Source organism: Jaculus jaculus, chromosome 13 (assembly GCF_020740685.1).
Source record: "Jaculus jaculus isolate mJacJac1 chromosome 13, mJacJac1.mat.Y.cur, whole genome shotgun sequence".
In the NCBI taxonomy this organism is placed as follows: domain Eukaryota; kingdom Metazoa; phylum Chordata; class Mammalia; order Rodentia; family Dipodidae; genus Jaculus; species Jaculus jaculus.
This window is the reverse complement of record NC_059114.1, coordinates 16,390,068-16,414,045: the sequence shown is the minus strand read 5'-3', so window position 1 is coordinate 16,414,045 and position 23,978 is coordinate 16,390,068. Positions and strand designations below refer to the sequence as shown.

Genomic DNA, 23,978 nt, shown 5'->3' with positions numbered 1-23,978 from the left:
TCTGGAGTTTGTTTGCAGCAGCTAGAGACCCTGGCATGCCCATTCTCTCCCTCTCTCTCTCTCTCTCTCTCTGTCTCTGCTTGCAAATAAATAAATGAAGAAAAAATAGGATGATGTCCCCATGATATGCCAAGGAAGTTAGGAAAGAATGGAAGTGACAGTATAACATGCTATCTGCCTCCAGAGAATTTAATTCATAGGGATTAACATAGACAAGACTCAGATACTGCTTTGCATAAAGATTCAAGGGTTGTTTTTTTTTTTTTGGCATCTTAATTTCACTCATCAGTTTTTATATTCTCCATTGACGAGAAGGTCTGCTTGTCTCACTGTGGTCCTGGTAATTAGCAATAATGTGATTAGGAGGTAAGGACCTTTCCCTCCTCTTTCTAAAGCTGCCTGAATATTCAGTGGAGAATTATATTTCGTGCCTCACTTGGGTTTTGTTGTTGTTGTTTTTGTTGTTTGGGGGTTTTCTAAATTTTGTATGATTTTTGACAATTTCATACATGTATACAATGTATTGTGATTATACTCACCCCCACTATCCTCTTACCCCCCTCCCACTTCCACGAAGCCCATTTTTCTTATCCCAACTAGTCTCCTTGCCACCTTTCCATGGGGTGCTGTCCCCTCGTTTCCATTTTTCACAACAAACCAGAAAAGACAATGTGCTCTTGCAGAATGGCTAAGATAAACCAACTCAGGCCCCGGAGCTGGACCGGTCCAGATACCAGTCTCTCCCCCACCACCACCCCCCGCCCCAGCACACATTACTGAGCCCCTTTGCACATCAGTGCCCTCACTGCGAAGCGAGGCTGGTGCCCCTTGCAGCAGCTCCTCGGGAGACAGTTGCAGCAGGTAGAAGTCTCGAGAGCTGCAAAGTCTTTCCGCACGGCTCCCGATGCAGCACAGTTTACCTCTGCTCTGTTATGACGACGACGTGGTAGTTGTGATTGCGATGTCAGTGCTATTGGTAGTGATGGTGGCAGTGGTGTAGAGGTGTCTTTTGTTTTATTTTAGAGAAAGAGAAAGAATGGGTGCGCCAGGGCCTCAGCCACTGCAAACGAACGCCAGACACTGGTGCCACCTAGTGGGCACGTGTGACCCTGCGCTTGCCTCACCTTTGTGCATCTGGCTTACACGGGATCTGGAAAGTAGAATGTGGGTCTTTAGACTTTGCAGGCAAGCACCTTAGTTGCTCAGCCGTCTCTCTAGCCTAGGGAGTCTTTGAGAATGGCTCCTTATCGCCAGCTAATAAAACAGAGTTGACGATTCTGCTCATACCACAAAGCCAATTATTGATAGAACGTCAACCTGAGGAGACTGGGGAAATGGCTCAGCAGTTAAAGGTGCCTGCCTTCCAACCCAAGTAGGATTCCTCAACACCTACAGAAAGCCGGACATAAAAGGACCCGTGTGTCTATGATCCTGACACGCCTATGGCAATGGGAGGTGGAGCCAGGAGAATCGGGAAGTTCATGGTCCAGCTAGGTCAGTGGCACACAGGAAGTGGTAAAACTACAAGACAAAACAAGGGAGGCTCTGTCTCAGAGAAAGTGAACGGAGAGGACAGACACCTCAAGGTTGAACGTAGGCCTCCACATGTGCACCGTGGCATGCAGACTCATACAAACATGTCATACACACCCACATGTGCCTACACACAGTGAACAATATTTTTTTAAAAAAATTATTTTAAACATCTATGTGTAAGGCGAGTGGGAGAGAGATGGAAACAGAGAAAAAGAGGGAATGAGCACACCCAGGGCCTCTTGCCACAGTAAGTGGACTCCAGATGCATGCACCACTTTATGCATGTGGCTTACATGGATACTGGGGACTTGAGCCCAGGCTGTCAGGCTTTACAAGTGGCCTTTAACCACTGAGCCACCTCTCCAGCCCCACAGTAATTTTTTTTGTATATTTATTTATATTTGTGAGAAAGAGGGAGAGAGAAAGAGAGACTAGGGGTGCCAAGGCCTCCAGCCACTGCAAACAAACTCCAGATGCATGTGCCCCCTTGTGCATCTGGCTGGCTTATGTGGCTTCTGGGGAATCACACTGAGGTCCTTTGGCTTTGCAGACAAGTGCCTCAACTGCTAAGCCATCTCTCCAACCCCACAGTAACTTTTTAAAAATTTATTTATTTATTTGCAAGCAGGAAGAGAGACAGAGAGAGAATGGGCGCGCCGGGGCCTCTCACCACTGCAAATGAACTCCAGACACACGTGCCCCTTGTTCATCTGGCTTACGTGGGTCCTGGGGAATTGAATCTGGGTCCTTTGGCTTCTCAGGCAAATGCCTTAAATGCTAAGCCATCTCTCCAGCCCCTACAGTAATTTTCAAAATGACCTAACTGACATGAGTGGATGTCTCAGTTCAGCCGGAACCAGCGGATCAATTGATTTCACTGCACCGGGGTCAGCAGAATCGTGTTCTCCCACCAGGCTGTGATGAACGTTTGGATTCCTCATCTCCTCTTTTCTTCCTTTGCCCATCCCCTTCTTCCTTCTCCTTCATTTTCTCCAAGGAAGAGCTAAGGTAGATATTAAATAAAGAGATGAACCCAGGAAAGCAAGCCACTAAAGATAATTATTAGAACGTTTCTGCGTGTTCCTTCTCACTCAGCAGAGCAGAGGTTAACTCCCTGGATCTTTAGTTTAATAAATTTCATTACTCGCATGATAACCAAGCATTCATCCTAACCTCCCCACCACAATGGTAGATTCGTAGACCTTTCTTTATGAATTGCTCCATAATGCAATTTACTAAATCCCAAAATAATTGTGGTCTAATTAGCCCACGGAAGAAAATCCCCTAAGCTTGCCACTCAAACCAAGTGCCACTTCCCAGAAGCCTACGGGGGCTGACAGCCAAACCACCACCCTGGCCTTGCATACCAGAAGCGCTGGGCATTGTGGCGCACATCTTTTAGTCCCAGCACTTGGGAGGCTGAGGTAGGAGAATCGCCATGAGTTCAAGGCCACCTTGAGACTACCCAGTGAATTTCAGGTCAGCCTAGCCCAGAGTGAGACTTTACCTCAAAAGAAAACATAAAAAAGCATCAATGCCACAGTTGGTGTGTACCCCCAGTGTGCCAAGGCTCCATACTGATTGTCTCTCACGTAGGTCTTCTTGTTCAACAACATCCCAGGATGGTGTATTGGTTGTTTTTCTCATTTCTGTGACCAAATTCCCGACAGAAACAAGCTCGGGAAGGAAAGGGTATTCGGACTTGTAGTTTCAGAGGGTTCCATCCATGGTCGCCTGGCCCTCCCCGAGAACTCGGACCCGTCATCATGGAGGTGGGAGTGTGTGACACCATCTGTCCTTCGGAGAGGAAGAGGTCCCGCCAGTCTCTTCACAGCCCTGCCTCAGTGACCTATTTTCCTCCAGGTAGTCTCACCTCCCAAAGTTTCCAGAACCATCCAAAATAGCACAAAACAAAGGAGAGCAAATGTTCAACACAGGAGCCTGTGGGGTGTTCAAACCACAACAGATGAGTATTCGCTGAGCCCAAATCTATAGGTGAAGATAATGTATCTCAAAGGGATGACATGACTGATCCACGGACACTGAGCAGCGACAAGGAAATGGTAAAACATTAAACTCCAACAGACCAAGACACTCCCCCCCCCCACCAAATCAGTGCCTTTTCCTGGTGCTGTCTGTAGACTCGAGCTGCCTGGGTCCACTTGCCACCTCCACTGGTTACTAACTATGGTCCATCCACTTGACTCTCTGAGCCACTGTATCCTCATCAGCAAAAATGAGGAGGATGGGGACTGGAGAGATGGCGGTTAAGGCACTTGCTTGTGAAGCCTAAAGGCCCGGGTTCGAGGCTCAATTCCCCAGGACCCACGTTAGCCAGATGCACAAGGGGGCGCACGCGTCTGGAGTTCGTTTGCAGTGGCTGGAGGCCCTGGAGTGCCCATTCTCTCTCTCTCTCTCTCTCTCTCTCTCTCTCTATCTATCTATCTATCTATCTATCTGCCTCTTTCTCTCTCTGTCTATTGCTCTCAAATAAATAAATAAAAATAAACAAAAAAAATTTTAAGTGTGCAGGTGTATGTGTGTACACACGGGGGACAGGGAGAGAGAATTGTATCCCCTGCTGGACATAGTGGCACATGCCTATAACCCACACATTTTGGAGGTTGAAGGAGGAAGATTGCCAGTTTGAGATCCGCCTGGGCTACATAAAAAGACTCTATCTTGGGCTGGAGGGATGGCTTAGTGGTTAAGCGCTTGCTTGCAAAGCCAAAGGACCCAGGTTTTGATTCCCCAGGACCCACATTAACCAGATGCACAAGGGGACACACGCATCTGGAGTTAGTTTGCAGTGGCTGGAGGCCCTGGTGTGCCCATTCTCTCTCTCTCTATCTATCTCTCTCTCTCCCTCTCCCTCTTTCTCTCTGTCACTCTCAAATAAAAAATAAATAAATAAAAATTAGGGGAAAAAAGTAAGTCTACCACTGGGCAGGATAGCATAAACCTTAAAAAAAAAAAGAATGACTCTATTTTTAAAAAAAGAAATTGTACATCTTATATATACATCTTTTAGGGGAAGGCAATCTAATGCTAACATAGCAGTCCCCCAAGACCCAGGTTCCATGTAACTCACAGTCTTAGTATTTGTTTCCATCTATAAGAATTTCTCAAGCTGGCAAAATAATAATAATAATAATAATAATAATAACTGCTGAGGGCTGGAGAGATAGCTTAGTGGTTAAGACGCTTGTCCGCAAAGTCAAAGGACACAGGTTCGATTCTCCAGGACCCACATAAAACCAGATGCAAAAAGTGGCACATGTGCCCATTCCCGCCCCCCTTTAACTCTCTCAAATAAATAAATAAAGGGTGTTGAGGCTGTGGCCATTACAGCCAACTCTGATGCAGCAGAAAGGAGAGCCAGTCAGGGACCAGGGACATGTGTCAAGTGCAGCTCCATTAACAACCTTCAGAGAATTTTTGCAGAAAGCTTTTCCCCAAAGACTTCTGCGCAGACTCATCCGCCTGCCCACCCTACAAGGGCAGCTCGAAAACAGCTTTATTTTGTTGTTGTCGTTTTTAATGTGGGCACATTAATACACAAGACAATGTGTCTGTCGCTACAAAAAGCTAAAGAAATGGGTACTTCATGGGCAGCTGGTATTTCCTGGCTTTGGGAGCAAGGGAGAGAGGGAAGGGAGAGTTGACTGTGTCCTCTTTGCTGGGCACTGCCCATAAGAAGCCGACAGCCTGGCAGGAAAGACAGGCAAATAAATAGGCAGTTGACATCAAGTGTGACATGCACAGGCATAGGGAGATGCCTGGAGTTGGCGGAAGATGTTGGATGATGGTATCGTCAGCTGCAAGCCGCTGGGACAAACATCCAACCAGACAGCTTATGGGAGGAAGGGGTTTATTTCAGCACACAAACCCGGGGGAAACCCCATCCGTGGTGGAAGAAGCCACTTCCTCCGTAGACCCGAGCAGAGAGAAACCATGCCGCAAGCAGACACCAACCACCAGAGCTCGGACTTTGCCCTCCACACCTTTGAGCTGGAATCAAGCTCTGCCCCCAAACACACATTAAAGCTGGACCCCCCAGGATCTGCCCCCAGTGACACCTCCCCCAACCAGGCTGCTGGAGACTTAAGTGGGAAGCTTAACCTTAATCAAAACTACCTGAGGCTGGGCTGGTGAAATTGCTTAGTGGTTAAGGCTAGGGACCCTGGTTTGATTTCCCAGCACCCACGTAAGCCAGCTGCACAAGGGGGCGCATGCATCCAGAGTTTGTTTTGCAGTAGTTAAAGGCCCTGGCACACCCATTCTCTCTTTCCCTCTACCTGTCTCCCTCTCTCTCTCTCTCTCTCTCTCTCTCTCTCTCTCTCTCTCTCTCTTTCAAATAAATGAATGAATGAATAAAAGATTTTTTTTAAAAAAAGAAAGAAAAAATACCTGAGGCTATAGGGGACATGCATTCACATTCAAACCACCACAAATGGACACCGTTTGAAAGACAAGTATAAACCAGCCAAGTGAAAAGATGCAGGAGGTGCTGAGGAAGATGAGGAGGAAAAGCAAGTCCGATTCCAGAGGGAAGGGAGAGAGGTTCAGGAATGCACAGCACAGATCTCAGAGGACTGCTGAGGAGAAGGGACGGGGAGGAGGAGAGGAGGAATCCAAGTACTCTGATCACAATGCTGAGGTGTGTCTTAGAAAGAGCCTGTGCCAAGCACGGTGGGACACACCTATAACCCTAGCCCTCGGGAGGCTGAGAAAGAGGATTGCAAATTTGAGTTGCAAATTTGGGGCTACATAGAGACCAGTCTCAGAGCCCATGTGGAAAGAATGTAAGAGCCAAAGGAAGGGGAGGAGTGCTTTGGAATGCTCTCTTCCAGACATTAAATGCCTGGTGCGTCCATAACCTTGCAGAGAGGCTGACACCACCTACACGTGACCTGCATAATATGAGGGCAAAGAAAAGAACAAACCATGCTATCCAAATAGAAGAGGAACTGGTTGGAAAGAAGAAGGGTCAGTGAAGGAGGGATGGGGAGGGGGGGGTCAAAGGACAGCGATGGGTGGGGACTATAATCAGGGTACATTGTATATGTGAACGGAAGTTGTCAGTAAAAAAAGGTTTTTTCCCCTAAATATTTTATTTATTTACTTATTTATTTATTTATTTTTATTTACTGGAGATAAAGGAAACAGAAAGGGAGAGAGAGAGAGGCAGATAGCAAAAGGGCACAACAGGGCTTCGGGCCACTGCAAACTCCAGATGCATGTGCCACTTTGTGCATCTGGCTTACATGGATCCTGGGGAATCGAGCCTGGGTCCTTAGGCTTTGCAGGCAAGTACCTTAACCTCTAAGCTATCTCTTCAGCACAAAAGTTGTTTGTTTGTTTGTTTGTTTGTTTTTAAAGAGGTGGGAAGAAAGAGCCCTTGGCAGCTAAGTAGATAACAGATGGGAAGAGAAAGACCTAGTAGGGAGCTACTCAGAGTAAATTAGGCTTATACTGATGATTTCTGACTAGGGGGCAGCAAGAAGCAATCGTGGTGGGATTGAGGAAGCAGATCAATATCACTTTGTGACCACTGAACCGGATATGAAGTTGGAGCAAGGGGACTGTGGCGAACACTGTTCTGCAGGAGGAACACCTTGGGAGGGACTTCGGAACGGTGCACCTACCCAGGCCAGAGAGATGGCTTAGGTTATGCCCTTCTTTTCAAGTGGGAGAGCAAGACGGTGGGGTGGGGGGACCTAAGGGGACACAGGAAGGGAAAGGGGCGCACACCCTGCTATCTCTCACCATCTGAGAGAGCCAAGGATTTTGACACAACTAACAAGCTTTGCTCTGTAGTCTCCTTCACAGAGACAATCCTCCTTTTTAAAACAGTGTATTTATTTATTTATTAACACCAGAGAGAAAGAGAGATTGCGAGAATTGACATGTCAGGGTCTCCAACCACTGCAAGCAAACTCCAGATGTATGCACCAATTTGTGCACCGGCTTTACGTAGGTACTAGGGAGCCAAACCCAGACCGTGAGGCTTTGCAAGCAAGCGCCTTAACCACTGACCCATCTCCTTAGCCCACTATTTCTTTTTTTAAATTTTTTTTTTTTTTTGAGGTAGTGTCTCTCTCTAGTCCAGGCTGACCTGGAATTCACTATGGAGTCTCAGAGTGGCCTCAAACTCATGGTGATCTTCCTACCTCTGCCTCCCAAGTGCTGGGATTAAAGGTATGTGCCACCTTGCCCAGCAATAATCCTTTTATTAAATAGATGGGGATGTTTCCCTGTTTTGTTTGTGTGTGAGTGGTGTGCATGCACGTATGTGTGTTCGTATGTGTGCGTGCAGGTGTGTGGCCACGTGGCAGCCAGCCAGAGGTCGACACTGTGTGGCATCCTCAATCACTCTCCACCTTACATTTCACTCGCTGAACCTGGGACCTCCAGCCGCTGCAAACGAACTACAGACACGTGCGCCTCCTTGTGCATCTGGCTGATGTGGGTCCTGGGGAATCAAACGCGAGTCCTTTGGCTTTGCACGCAAATGCCTTAACCTCATATCTCCCACATCCACTGCCCCTGCTGCCGACATTCCGACTGAACAGTGGTGTCTCTGCAAGAGCCATGGGCACTGTCTGCACTACCTAACCAATGCCACATGGTTTTGCTCCTGTTTTATTTTGTTTTTTTGACAAAGCACCCAAAAAGACCGATACTGAAGCCTTCCATGATCTCTTCACTATGGAGAAGTCCGTCTTTCTGTCTCGCTCTCATAGTCCCAGAGCCTGCTATGCCTTGACTTAGGATCAAATGAAAATCATTCAAGGGTGCTGTCATCATGCCATGTCACTCAGGAAGAGGACAAGACAGATCTTGAACTTTCCATCCTAGAGGCACAGTCCTGACTCGGCAAATCTCCCAGCTGTTGGGCGTTCCAATTAGCAAATGACCCAGGGATGGTTAAGAAATGTTCAAGTGTGATTGAGTGAGCTCAATTGTGGTTGCAATAAGCTTTCATTCGGGCTGTGTTTGCAATCAATTTGCTCGGCGCACAATATGCTACCAGAGCAATCCTTTGTGTATGTCACGACCTTTATCTGGGGACAATCCTGTCCTATAAAGAAGAGTGAAGTTCTCCCACGCAGACCCTCAGCGCTCAGGAAATGGCTTTAATCTGCATGCTGACAAAGATATTAACTCGGGAGGGGGATAATACACGTCGTCCTTTTGTCTGAGAAGACAGTTCAAAATCTGTGTTGTGACTACAGTTGAGTGAAGTCCAATTACTGTAATAAATGTATTCCAAATTTCATCTCAATTGCATTTGCATTTTAATGAATGATTCTCACCTTCTTGTCAATTTGGCAGCCAGGCTAGATTTATTAAGTTATTGTATAAACAGGGCATTCTAATGCGGGCATTTAAATGCAAAATATTTGCTCCTCCGGCATATTTGAACCGGGCTGCGTTATTCACTTGCCCTAGTTTTCCCTGAAAATTCGAGAGTTTGAGGGTAGTTGTTTTAGATTTCCCCCCTCACTCCATCATATTTACCCTGTCCTCCTTGGAAATCGATATGTCTGGACAGGCTGACGAAGCAAGTCTAAGCCAGCCAAGTGAAATGGGTTCTTCAAGCCTCCAGCCTCAACAAACCAGGAATAAACTGATTTATCTGCCATTTCGTGATAACAGTGAAAATTTGTTAAATGAAAATTTCCCATGTAAGGCAATTCCCCATTGTAAGAAGAGGACATCCCTGAAATCGGATTGCCAGGAGAGTATGTTCATCTTAGTATCACTCAGCCTTTCCTACCCAAGCACTCTGAGCTTTATAGACTCATATTTCTTGGTGGCAGAGATGGAAAATGTGAGTAAAACCCAGCTGGATGCAGAACTGTAGTACCATTAAAAGTTTGTTTCCCCCCCACCACCACCCTTTTAAGTACATCTGGGCTGTTAGTTCTTAACAAAATGATTTACAGTAGTTAATCCCACACCCCCTGTCCCCATGATAGAAAGGTTGAACATGAGTGAGTTCCAGTCCCTTTCTTTGTCCAATTCTGTCTGCATCTTTTGGCTAGGATGGTGTCTGTGTTAGGGGATGTTCAATCTTGGTTTCTGTGGGGCTTCCCAGGGATGGAGGCTGAGTCAAGTAAGAGGAGACTTATTATAAGCAGAGTGCCTTCCTGGGGACAGAGTGTCCAATATAAGTACCCCAAAAGAACTTCCAAGATGAATTGATGGTTAGCATGTGTCAAAATCTTATTCCAAACTTGTAGCAAAAAACAGTAGGTGTTGAGCCCGGTGTGGCAGCACACACCTTTAACCCCAGCACTCGGGAGGCAGAGGTAGGAGGATTGCCGTGAGTTCGAGGCCACCCTGAGACTACATAGTGAATTCCAGGTCAGCCTGGACTAGAGTGAGACCCTACCTAGAAAAACAAACAGAAAGGAGGAGGAGGAAGAAGAAGTCATAAAGCCAGTGAGATTGGTTTTTTGTTTGTTTGTTTGTTTTTGGTTTGGTTTTTTTGGAGACAGTTCTTTTAGTTGGAGGTTTTAAAAAAATAAAACAGTGATTACATTGGTAAATCTCAAACTTGAGTGTGTATATGAACTACCTGGGCCCCTGCTAAGGTAGTTTTGCTTCAAGCGTGTGACCAATTGTTCAAAACGGGAGCCTGTGTGTAGGAGGGAACATGCTGATTCAAACTGGGTGATGCTACAGCTGCTGAATCACAGTCCAGTCTAAGGAGCAAGGAACTAGATAGCATCCCTTAGGAAGGGTGGCTAGTTAAAGGTCAATGGCCCAGCTGCGGGCACCCGTGTAAGGCCTGCGCAAGATTGGAAGCCTCAACCTTCCATCATGGAGTGGGGATCATGAGGCCCCGCCCCTCCCTGAGGGGATATTGACAACTAATGTTGGTGGGAGAGAGGGGGTCATTTTCTTCAATGGTGTACCACTGGTGTGTTGCATGTATTCTGATAAATACCCCCCCCCCACCACATACCCATGTTCATGCAAGCATCAGAATTAAACGCAGTGGTTCACAAAGATAAAAGACAGGAAGGTGGGAAGCGGGAGGACTTGCTTAGACAAAGAAGAGGTCTGGAAGGAGGGGGACAATAGAGGGTAGTGAGCTGAATATGATCAATGTTTATTACATGCATGTATGAAATATAAATAATTTTTTAAGTTCAGAGCAAAAAATAAAGAAAGAATAACCTTTCCACAAGTCTGACCCAAGTATGTATTTTACTTAAGAGAGAGGGGAAGAGGAAGATAGAGAATGGGTGCGCCAGGGCCTCTAGCCACTACAAATGAATTCCATACGCATGCGCCACCTTGGGCATCTGGCTTACGTGAGTCCTAGGGAATCGAATGTGGGTCCTTGGGCTTCACAATCAAGTGCCATTTCTCCATCCCTCAGCTGTTTTATCTAATAGCCATACACTTTGTAGAAACGGCCACCAATTATTTAATGCCCCACATCCTACTGTAGACCACCTATCACTGGGTTGGAGTCAGTTTCTAACTTAATTCCGTATGTTAACATTTCTAAGGAGTACTGTTAACATCTCTGAGCTTGGAGTACAATGTGAAATCTTAGTGTAACTGACATGTTTTTCCTCCTCTGACCATTAAACAATGGTGTGTTGTACATTGATGCATCAATCAGAAGTTTTCACATGTGGCTGCATAACTAGCTACCCTGAGACTGAGTGGCTTTAATGTGTGTGTGTGTGTGTGTGTGTGTGTGTGTGTGTGTGTGTGTGTGTGTACACGTGCTCATGTATACCCACATATGTAGAGGACAGAGGTTGATCATTGGGTGTCTTCCACAGTCATTCGCCACCTTGTTTATTTATTTATTTATTTATTTTTCACTATTTTGTTTTATTTTTTGAGAAAGAGAGTTAGACAATGGGCATGCCAGGGCCTCTAGCCACTGCAAATGAACTCCAGATACACGTGCCACCTTGTGCATCTGGCTTATGTGGGACCTGGGGAATCGAACCTGGGTCCTTGGGTTTCAAAGGCCAGTGCCTTAATCACTAAGCCATCTCTCCAGCCCTGCCACCTTATTTTTTGAGGCAGGGTCTTGTACTGAACCTAGAGCTCACCAATGTGGCTAGACTCGCTAACCAACAAACCTTGGAGATCCTCCTGTCTCTGCCTCCTCATGCTGGGATTACAGGCACCTGTCATGACCAGCTTTTACATGGGTGCTGGGGATCACAGCTAAGATTCTCGTGCTTGTACAGCAAGCCCTCTACCTTCTGAAGCATCTCCCCAGACCCACCTTAATACATACGTTTTACACGGGTTGTCCGGGACTTGGTGGATGCTGGCTGCAGTTGCTGAATCCCAAACACCTGTCACATGCCTTTCTCTGTTCTTCTTGTGGATCCTAGGGAGAAAGCTCATTTCATGCATGTGTTCAACTCACATCTGTTAATGTCATGTCAACTAAAAAAGTCTCATGGCCCACCCCAAAGTCAGGTCACTGGGAAGTACATTCCACTTTGAATGCAGGCAAATCAGTTACCTTTTTTTTAAATTAATTTTAAATATGTTATAAAAGATTATACTCTTTTATCTCCTCAGCCTGGCTCCCATTACCCTGGAGGCCCTCCTCAGTGGGGTTATGGTATTCATGGTGGGGTCGTGAAGGCCTCAGTCAGTTCCTATGGAGTAGCAGGGGGACAATGCCTCAGGATCTTCCTTCTGCTCTGTGGCTCTTACAATCTTTCCGCCCCCTCTTCTGCAATGTTCCCCGAGCCATGGCTAGCAGTCTGATTTAATTTTGATCTCTCTGTAACCTCTGGATTTCTACTTTGATTGGTTTTGATTGATCACCATGTCTGTCACCATCACCCTGGAACTGGTTGTCAGGCTAGCAGTGAGAGCAGTATTCATGTCACCACTTCCTCTGAAATTTCTCCTAGGCCCTGGCAAATGTGGTAGAGGTGGCACATCGCATGGTGGACAGTCAGCTGTCTTCTTGTCTTATTGATGAATTTTGGCTCTCTTCAGTTTTCCCTGCCATCTGTGGAACAAAACAGATTCTCCAACCAAGAGTGAGGGTAGCTTGGTTTAAAGGGGGTATGCAAATATCTGAGAGGTTTTTTCTGTGTAAGCCCACCCTACTTCTCCACAGAGCAGTGGGGGTTTCTCTCTGAAGCCTAGGTTTCCTGGCCATATGATTCTGGCTTGGTTTTCAGCACCCAATGTGAGTTGTGTCTCACTGAGCGGGCCTCATGTGCAATCAGAGAACAGTTGGTTACCCACAGAGGCTACATGCCACTATTGTACAAGGGTGTCCTTATTGTCCATCTGGTTGATTCTGTAGTCTGCAAGGTCCCCTGCTTATTCATGCTGTTAGTGACCATTTTCTTCCAGCAGCTCCCATAGGGCTCTCCAGCATTATGAGGGCTAGCTAGGAAGGCGCCAGTTGCCCTTTGGGTTCCAGCATGGTATTCCAATGTCTTGTGACTGTGGCCTGTGGTGTCCTCAGCAATGGGGTCTTACCTTTTAGCTCTGGCAGGTAGTCAAGAATATTGACAATGGCCTACATTGTTTTGGGGACCTCATGGGTCTCCGTGGCCAATGGCTCACTGTGGGGAAAATCAGTTACTTTTTTTGTTTGTTTGTTTCTGGAAAAAATAAAGCTATCTTTCCAGAAGTAACGTGGGGAAGGAAAGAGTTTAATTTGGCTTCCAGTTTCAAAGGGAAATCCATGACAAGGAAGGTGTGGCAGGAGCAAGAAGCTGACATCACTCCTTCACATCAGCCGAGAAAGAAGGAAAGAGAGCAATGAATGAATGGTAAACCCGCCCACCCGTGCCTTTCTCACTCTTCTGCGTCTAGTGATATAGAAGTGGGTTTTGTTCTTCTTGTGGATCCTAGGGAGAAAGTTCATTTCATGCATGTGTTCAACTCACACCTGTCAATATCACATCAGTATGTACAATAGTGGTACTGGCTCCACCCATACTTAAGGTGGAGCATTCCACCTTAACTAACCTATGGTGATCATCTCTTCAACAAGTACACCCTAAGTGGTTGCAGTCTCTGGACCTGGGGCTTTAAATTGGCTTATATTTCTTCCTGCACCCAAAGTTACATTTTAAAAAATATCTCTGTATTTCCCTTTTGTTATAGGTCTGGACCATAGCAGAAAAGAGAAACTGGGCCACTGACTCATTGCTTTTTCTTCCTTGAAATTTATTCAGCCAAACACATTAGTCCATTACTTTAAAACTCAGCTGTGGGTTGGAGAGATTGCTTAGCAGTTAAGGCACTTGCCTGCAAAGCCTAAGGACCCATGTGACTCTCCAGATCCCACCTTAGCCAATGCACAAAGGTGAGACAAGAGCAAGGTCACACATGCCCACTAGGTGGCGCAAACATCTAGAGTTCGATTGCAGTGGCTGAGGCCCTGGCACAACAATTCTCTAGCTCTCTCTCTCTCATACAAAAAAAAAAAAAAAAATAGAGCTGGAGAGATGGCTTATCAGTTAAAGCACCTGCCTGCAAAGCCAAAGGACCCAGGTTCCCCAGGACCCACGTAAGCCAGATGCACAAGGTGGCGCATGTGTCTGCAGTTCGTTCACCCAGTTTTTTTTCTCTTTCTCTCCCTCCCTTCTTCTCTCCATCAAATAAATAAAATAAAATAATAAAATAAAATAAAATAAAATAAAATTCAACTGTGTCCAAGTTCTCGGGACACAGGCAGAATGCATCCAATTTCTTTGCCAGAATATCACATGAAATGTCTGTATTCTAGTTCCTCATAGAGTATCTATTCCCTTCTGAAACTGCATGATCCAAGCCTCCATTGTCCACATTTCTTCCAGGCTACTGGTCTTTCATACTCCCACCAGAATGGCCCATTGAACACAGTTTATGGCATTGTAAGGCTTCTCTAGTCTACAGTTCCAAGTTCTCCCGCATTCCTCCCACAGACCAGTTTCAAAAGACTAAGCACCCCACAGTTAGGTTTACCAAGGCTGTGGCCTCACTCCTGATGCCCGTTTTCCACGTCAGCTTCTTCCTCATTGCTCAGACCAAAAGCACACTACCAGAAGCAGCATAAGGAAAGAAAGGGTTTATTTATTTATTTATTTGTTTATTTTTGGCTTACTGTTCTGAGGGAAAAGTCCATCGTGGAGAGGAAAGCATGGGAGGGACAGGAAATAAAAAAAAAAGCAATGAATGCTGGTGCTCAGACAGCTCTCTCCTGTTTGTACAGTCCAGGAGCCCAGCCCATGGGGTGGTACTGTCCACAGTTAGGGTGGGTCTTCCAACCTTATTGAACCTAATCAAAATAATCCCTCACAGTCACAACTAGAGATTTCTTTCCATGTCAAGTTGACAGGAATTAACCATCACATTTAGGGGACAGAGATGGGAAGAAGTCTTTGTTGAGTGGTCACCCAATTAGCCACAGGTGGCAGCTTAGCTTGGGAAGAATGTGACTTAAAAGGACCACACAGCAGGCTGGAGGAATGGCTCAGCGATGAAGGCGTTTGCCTGCAAAGCCTAACGACCTGGGTTCAATTCCCCAGTACCCACATAAAGCAAGATGCACAAAGTAGGGCATGCGTCTGGAGTTTGTTTGCAATGCCAGAGGCCCTGGCATGCCCACACTCTCTCTGTTTTTCTCTCTCTATGTGTCTGCATCTCTCTGCTTGCAAATAAATAAAGAAAAGGAAAAGGGACACAGCAAGCAGTCTCTGGAGATCTAGTAATAACCTGTGCACCCACGTGCAACCAAGTCACAGAAACTCAATGCGTAACAGCTTCCTACGCAATGCATGAGCTTGGAACCCACAGCTGTAGAGCGAGAAGCTTAGGAACAAATCCTACTGCCTTTGGATCCCTCCGTTGCCACTTCCCGGCTGTGATGACGTTCACCCTTCCCTGAGCCTACGTCTGCACGTCACACCAGCCTCTTTGGACCATTCATCAAGCCAACAATAATAAAAGTAGCTTCCTATGACTGGAAAGCAGCTGGGCTCACCACTACACCGCCAGTGCAGACAGCTCCCCCGTATTGGATCCTATATGCTGGGCTTTATTCTGCATTCATACGCCCATCGCCTCCCTGAATCCTCCCAACAGCCCTTCGAGGCAGGAACTCAGACCTTCCCTGTTTGACGATTAGGAGGCTGATGATGTTCAGAGTGATTTAAAGCCTGCCTAATTATCCAGATATGGTAGCCAAAAGCCTGTAATCCCAAGACCTCAGGAGGTGGAAGTGGCAATATTATAAATTTGAGGCCAGCCTGGGCTAATGAAGCTCAATATTAAATTAAGACTAATATGTATATATCCCTTACTATAAAAAAATCTTCTATATGCCATACAATAGGGGTGATCCTAGAAGATATTAGGTGAACCAAGTCAGACATAGAGAGGCAAGTGTGGCATGTCATCCTCAAACATGCAGGTACGTTGGTCTCACAGAGATAGGGAATCGAATAATGGCTGCCCAAGACTGGAGAGGAGAGAGGAAAGATGAGGAGGGCATGGCTAATGGGCACAGGGGGCAGTGGGATACAGGGGCACCTTCAGACATTCTATTATATAGCACAGTAGGAGAGCTGGCTGGTGACAACTAACAGAATGTTTCAAAACAGCTAATCAAGCTGAGTTTGGATGCAACGTCTGGATCAGTGTCTGGGGTGATAGGTTACACTCACCTGATCATTTTCTATTCATATTTGTACTGAACCGTCACGCTGCGGCCCACATAAAAACACACTGTTGTGATACTGAAAATAGAAATGGATGAAGTGCTGGCCAGGCAAGAGTGAACACCTGAGTTCAGGTCCGCAGAACCACACAAAGCCAGATGCCATAGAACTAGCCAGCAGCTGTCATCCTGGGGTGTCTACAGTGAGAAGGAAGGCAGAGGCAGGAGAATCCGCCAGAAGCTCCCCGGGCCGGCTAGCCCAGCAAATGCAGCGGTCAGCATGAGAGATACCGCCTCACACGAGCTGGGTGACTGACTGACATCGAAAGTTGTCCTCTGAGCTCCACACGTACGCTGTGGCACACCTGTGCTCACACTCACACACGTGAACACACACACCCGTCATGCGTACTCACAACTAATTAATTAAAATTCATCAATTGTATCAAAGCAAAGTTCCCACATAGAGGCAGTTCTTGCCCCTCTCCCCCCCCCCCCGCCCACACCAGATGTCCCTGGAGTCCTGAGTCACTGCCCTTCCTTTGCTCAGTCCCCAGACTGAGCCCTACAGACCCTTCCCATTGCCACAAAGAGCATTCCTCACTCACTGACTCACATACTGACTCCCACATAGAGAACATATGTCCCTTAAAAATGAAATTGTGCCCCCTCCCTGCCTCTGTGAAGGAGAAGTTGCACTGGGCAGAGGAAACTCTCTTTTATTGTCTGCCACAGCCTCGCCTCGCTCTCCTGATGTGGTTAATTACAAAACTCCCAAGCAGGGGAGTTTTTCTCATTCGAAACAGTGAGAGGGAGGTCCCGGGTGAGCAGGTTTAAAGGCAAAAACTGCTCTTCCTCGCAGAAGCTCCCGTTCGCACAAATAGCCTTGTAATCAGCAATAATGATGAGGGAAACGTAGGAAACATACAGGGAATTAAATGAGAGTTTGCAAAAATATTAAGCATTTTTTTAATGTGCCTCTGCGGTACCCCAAGAGCACTTCAGGCTCACGGAGTGAACACCCCACTGTCTAAAGTTCCTGGAATAGACTGGTGTCTCCCCACCCCAGCCCAGCTCCGTTCATCTGTCACCGGGGCACCTCGGGAAGGCTGCCTCATTCTGGCTGCCTCCGCTGAAAAAGGATTGGAAACTCACTAGGTGTCTTGAGTTTCCCTGAAGGCCTCTCCCCACCCCGGACCCTCTCCGTGGGGGCTGATGGAGAGGCAGGTCACTTGGCACTCTCTGATCATCTTCATCATCATCTCTCATCTAGAGCTGGTTGAAGACTTGGCCTAACTCGCCCCACTATCCGTGAGGATCCCAGACAGAAGTCTCACCCCAGTTTCCACTTACCATCTCCCGAAGTGGTTTTTCCCACCTTACAGGACTGGGGCTTGAACTCAGGACTTCAAGCTTGCCAGGCTAAGGCTCTACCACTGAGCTACGCCTTCAGCTGCTCCTGGACAGTTTTTCTTTTCACAAAACTCCCGTGGCTCCGAGGACACGCGTGCGGGGGGGTGTTTGCCTCTTTGCCCCGGTCACGAGGATGCTCAGGGTCAAACTGATGCACGGTATTCAGTGGCATAGTTTCCGTGCCTGCCTCGCCAGACTGCTTGTTTTGCTCACCTCAATACATTTCCACTTCCTGTATTTTCTGTCTCCAGTTCTTTCTGGATGAGGTTCCCCCAAGAAACCCTCTTACCAACCTCCCTGCAAAATAGAAGCACATTTGTTTTGTTTGGTCTGCATTCTTTTTTTTTTTTTTTTTTTTTTTAAAGAACACAGTTCTCTTTATTTTTTTATTTTTTTTTTAATTTTATTTATTTATTTATTTGAGAGCGACAGACACAGAGAGAAAGACAGATAGAGGGAGAGAGAGAGAATGGGCGCGCCAGGGCTTCCAGCCTCTGCAAACGAACTCCAGACGCGTGCGCCCCCTTGTGCATCTGGCTAACGTGGGACCTGGGGAACCGAGCCTCGAACCGGGGTCCTTAGGCTTCACAGGCAAGCGCTTAACCGCTAAGCCATCTCTCCAGCCCTGTTTGGTCTGCATTCTTAATTCTGAAAGTAAAAGGCAGACAAAAGCATCCAGGCCCAGTACTTAACGGCTGACATTGCCTACGATGTGGCTTCGCCGCGTGACCATAGGTGGCCCATGCATTTCTTCTTGCATGAAATCATCCAGCGGGGAAACTGGGATCTTATCTAGCTAGACAAGAACAAGGACCCAGTGGGTAGGTCTAAACTTTGCTCGCCACTGATTGGCAGGGCTCACGTGTGACACATGGCACAGACATTCAAGAAATCTCACATGAGTCAGAAGCAGGGTCTGAACTTGAACTCAGACGGAAGACAAATATCATGAGTGACTTACCAGTGACAGTTTTCTTAAGAACTTCACTTAACACGTCGCGTTGGATCTGAGCCACCATCGAATCAACAGCCTGCCATTACAAAACCAAACCAAACAAAAACACTGCCCATGAAATTAAGATGGCATGTCATCACTTAGAACGGTTGTTTGGTGGGGGACACAGTGTATCTCACGAGTGTCTAAAACCTCTTCCCCCTACCTAGATAATTTTGTGTGCATATTCTCTTATTTGCCTGAAAAGGAAAATACGTGAAATGCATTAAGTGTATCGGTTACCTTTTGGTTGCTGGAGAAAAAGACTCAACCAGAAGTAACCGAGGGAAGGGGAGATCTATTTCAGCTTACCGTTCCAGAGGGTAGGTAGAGTTCGTCATGGCAGGGAAGGAAATGGGCATCACACCTTCACACTGGCATAGAGAAAGAGAAGAGTGAGGAATACTGCTGCTCAGCCAGTTCTCCTCCTCCTCTTTGTTTTCTTCTTCTCCTTCTTCTTCTTTTTTTTTTCCTTTTCTTTTTTTTTTTTTTTTGTTTGTTTTTCAAGGTAGGGTCTCACTCTAGACCAGGCTGACCTAGAATTCACTATGTAGTCTCAGGGTGGCCTTGAACTCACATTGATCCACCTACTTCTGCCTCCCGAGTACTGGAATTAAAGGCGTATGCCACCATGCCCAGCCAGTTCTCTTCTTTAAAAAAAAAAAAAAATGAGAGATGGCTTAGCGGTTAAGGCATTTGCCTGAGAAGCCTAAGGACCCAAGTTTGATTCTCCAGGACCCACATAAGCCAGATGCACGAAGGGTACATGCATCTGGAATTCATTTGCAGTGGCTAGAGGCCCTGGCATGCCCATTCTCTCTCTGTGTCTGCCTCTCCTCTATCTCTCTCTCTCTCTCCCTGCTTGCAAATAAATAAATAAATAAGCTTAAATGATCAATTTATTTATTATTTCCAAAGAGAGAGAGAAAGAGACAGAAAATGAATGAGTGTGCCAGGGCTTCTAGCCACTGCAAACAAACTCCAAGACTCAGGTGCCACTTTGTGTATCTGGCTTTACGTGGGTACTGGGGAATCCAACCTGGGTTGTTAGGCTTTACAGGCAAATGCCTTAACTTCTGACCTATTTCTCCAGCCCAGTTCTTTTATTTTTATACAGTCCAGAACCCCAGCCTGGAGTATGGTGCCAGTCACAGTTAACATGGGTCTTCCCACCTCAGTTAACCTAATCAAGGTAAACCAGGGGCTAACCTGATCTACATAATAATCCCTCACGGTCTCATCAAGTTGACAATCAATAAAAACCCTCCCATTGAGGCATTCCTCAGACTTCTCTACAAATGGAGGGAAAAACCCCATCTCTTTCACATCAGTTGCTGCTTCAGGAATCTGTAAATATCTCTTTATCAAACAGTGTCCCATGCAACATTTCTTTTTTCTGTATCTTTTTGGTACTGATGATTGAACCCAGGACCCTACACTTGTCAGGCCAGCACTCTGTCGCTGAGCTAAATGCCCATCACCCCCCACCCCAGGCAACACCTCTGAGAAAAGATGCTTTTGGATAATGGATTTAGCTCAGTGATAGAGCACTTGCCCAGCATCCAGGAGGCCCTTTGTTCCATCCCCTGCACAGAGAGAAAAAAAGAAAAGCAATTGCTCAACTATTATCCCTAGGTTTTTTTTTTTTTTTTTTGTTTCCTCTGAACTTCTCAACCCCATTCTAAAAGTTTTGTTACTGCGCTGTCTTGATTTTCCCAGAGTGTTTCAAAGAGAAGCACCTACTCTTTGCCCTATGCATGGCCCCTAGTTTTGTTTACTGAATCATTGGAGAGCTCTGATGCACAGGCAGGCTTGTTCTCCAGAGAAACAAGCAGGTGTGAACACACACACAGGACAGAGAGAGAGAGAGAGAGAGAGAGAGAGAGAGAGAGAGGAACGCATGGTGAGAACACAGCTGTCCCGGGTTACCAGGGGTTACAAAAGGCAAGGATAGATAACAAAACACAGACTCAGCTTGGGGATGGCAGCATGGGTGCATCAAAGACTTGGGTAAGTCAGGTAAATGCAGGAGGCATGGTGGGAGAAGCCTTCTCAAGATGAGTTGATGCGGGACCTAACCGAATGCTTGACGTTTTCAGAAGCATGACTATCTAGCGTGCAAAAGTTGCCAGCGGGGCTGGAGAGATAGCTCAGTGGTTAAGGCGCTTGCCTGCAAAGTCTAATGAGCCAGGGTTTAATTCCCCAAATAAATCCAGATTTTCATGGTGGTGCATGTAACTGGAGTTCGTTTGCAGTGGCAGGAGGCCCTGGTGCACCCATTCTCTGTCTCTCTTCTCTCTCTGCTTGGACATAAAATTTTTTTTAAAGTTGTCAGTGGAGACACAGTGAGTCATTTGCAGAGTCCAAAGAGGCACGTCCCTAACAGCTCCCAAATCCAGACTTGCTTAAGGTTGCATGGCACTGGGCATGCTCCACTCTGTGCTGTGGCTTCTTAAAACTTGTCCCCTACAACAGAACATTGGCAGGCACCTCAGCGTGTGCACCCACTACCCTAGCCACCAGCATGCCAAGCCCCACCACGTCCTGGTGAGCTCCTACTTGGCCGTCATGTCACCTCCTCCAGGAAGCTACCCATGATTTCACTCAGTCCCCTCAACATGTGGCATGTTGGCTAAAATTGTGTGTGTGTGTGTGTGTGTGTGTGTGTGTGTGTGTGTGTGTGTGTGTTTGTGTAGGTGGGCTTCCTCCAGTCTACTGTAAACTCTCTGGGGACACATGTTTTTCTTGCACCCCAGCATTGTCTGCAATAGGCTTTTAGCCAAGGTTTGCCAGAGAAATGACTGCATGAGAAAATGCTCATTTGGCTGCCAAAAATATGATTTGAAAAAAAAAAATGCTGGGAGCAGGAGAAATGGATCAGCAGTTAAGGCACTTGCCTGTGAAGCCTAAGGGCCCAGGCTTAATTCCCCAGTACCATATAAGCCAGGTACACAAGGTGGCGCATGCGTCTGGAGTTCATTTGCAGTAGCTGGAGGTCCTCGTGTGCCCATTTTCCCTCTCTCTCTCTCTCTCTCTCTCTCTCCCTCTTTCTCTAATTAATTAATTAAATGTGTTTTTTAAATGCTAGGAACGACCTCTGTGATGGTTAATCTTGATTGACAACTTGACAGGATCTAGAATCACCTAAGAGACAAATCTCTGTGCCACCCTCTCATCTAAATTAAGTGCCTCCTCCCTCAAAGCCCAGGGAGTGATCTCACTATCAGTCTATGTTAGCATTGACTTTTAAAAGTAATAATAATTTTATTTGCAAGCCGAGACAGGGAGAATGCCAAGGGCCTCCAGCCACTGCAAATGAACTCCAGATGCATGCACCACTTTGTGCATCTGGTTTCATGTGGGCACTAGGGAACTAAACCCCGGTCCTTGGACTTTGCAGGTAAGTGTCTTAGCCATTGAGCCTTCCCTGCAGCCCTGGCATTGACTTTAAATGTTTCTCTCACCTCTAGTAGTCCATGAACCCTGAGGAGCCCCGGGTCTTGTTCATCACTGCATTCCCTCACCGCCACTTTGGTGCCTGACGCACGTGGGCTGCTTCTCGGGAATCTGGAGAGCAAAGGAAATTGAATTTCGGAACCAACAATGGGCTATCTAGGGCACGTGGTGGTGGCTTAATATTCCAGACAGACAGATTGACAGATGGATGTGCGTGTTTATGCATCCCTTTATCTGTGCACAGCCATCAAGGTGAAGGTCAGCCACAGGAGGACATGCGTAGACCATCAAGAAACAGAATGTCTTCACACCAGAAGAGCATGGGGGTTACTCAGGAAGCCATGGCTGAGTGACCAAGGGAAAAATAACACAGCCCCCAGCATAGGTCACGTTACCGGCACTTACATAATACAGTCCCCAGCAGAGGTCACGTTACCCAGCAAGCACTTATACATGCCAATTTAGATAGCGAAGCCAGACTCACGGATGTGAGTGTTTAGGCAAATTAAAGAGATGTCAGGGCTGGAGAGATGGTTTAATGGTTAAGGCTTTGGCCTGTATAGCCTAAGGACCTCAGTTTGATTCCTCTGTGCCCACATAAAGCAGGTGGGCTGTGGATCTTAAGACTCATTTCATAGCAGCCTGCAGAGGGCCCAGCACAGGGCAGACAGCAGATGAATGACAGAGGATGGAGGAAATGAGGTTTAGAGAGATTAAATGCCTCCTCCAGGGGCTTCAGTAAGAGGTAGATCCAGAACTTGAGCTCGGGTCTGTCAGAGGTGGGAAAGTGTATTAGCTTTCATGACTATGACGAACTGCCCTACAGAACCAACGGATGGGAAGAAAGATTTCGTTTTGGCTCATGGTTTCAGAAAATGCCGAGCCATCCCAGGTGGTCTGGTGGACAAAACGGTTGAGTTCATAGTGTGTGGTGAAGGCTGTTCCCATCATGGGGGACGGAGACCAGGAAAGCCAGAACTGGGAGACAGATTTGACCTCCCAAAGCCTGCTCCCAGTGACCCATCTCCACCGGCTAGGCCCCCACCTCCTAAAGCTGCCACAGATCCCAAAACAAGCACCACCCGCTGGGGAACATGCATTCAAACCAGGAGCCTGCAGAGGCCTTTCACATGCCAACCATCACAGAAAGCTGCTGCCACCCCCCTCCATCCCCCGTGGGCATGAGGGCGACTTCCAAGATGGTCGCCTATAAGACAAGAAGACATGGCCCTAAAATAAGTTGACTAACTTGCATGTTTGTTCTCTCACGTGCATTCTCTCTCTTTCTCTCTCTCTCCAGTTTCCTGATCCAATGTGTGAAAATAGGCCGCGGTTATTTTAACATGCTGAGAGAGGAAAGTGTAATGAGAAAGAAACAACAGAAACTCCAGAAGCTGAAAGAGGAAGAACTAAATAAATTCCAGCCAGCCAAAAAGATTTCAGACATCCACTTCCAGGATACGTTTCTGAAGTAAGTGACCAGCAGCCATAGAGCGAGTGGCCTTGGGAGACACCCAGAGAAGGACAGCTATCTCATGAGATCCCATTGCTGTCCTGTATCTAATACTTTCTTCTTTAACAAAAAATAAATAAAAAGATTTATTAATTCACAAGCAGAGAGAGAAAGGGAGAGAGAGAATGGGTGCACCAGGGCCTCCAGCCACTACAAATGAATTACAGATACATGTGCTGTCAGGTGGTCTGGTCCAGTGAAAAGAGGTCTGGCCACCCAAGAGGGTGACCAGAAGCCTTCCTATCCGAGTCATGGCACCAGATGTAAGGCTCAGGAGTGACCAAGACCGTGGAGACCACTCTGAGGCAAAGATGGAGGCTTTTCTTTGGGAAAAAAACACAATCTGACAAGACTGATTCTCAAGACCGGAGCAATCAACTTGGGATCACAGATAGTGA

The 23,978-nt window shown here is 46.7% G+C and overlaps 1 protein-coding gene across 1 annotated transcript in view; it reads left to right on the top strand.

Annotated features, from left to right (window-relative positions):
• Ccdc60 (coiled-coil domain containing 60) overlaps positions 1–23,978 on the top strand; it is a 207,974-nt gene that overhangs the window by 127,753 nt on the left and 56,243 nt on the right. The window contains exon 3 of the mRNA XM_045132970.1: positions 23,368–23,538. Coding sequence (XP_044988905.1) covers positions 23,368–23,538 — 171 coding nt within the window. The remainder of the gene's footprint in view (positions 1–23,367; positions 23,539–23,978) is intronic.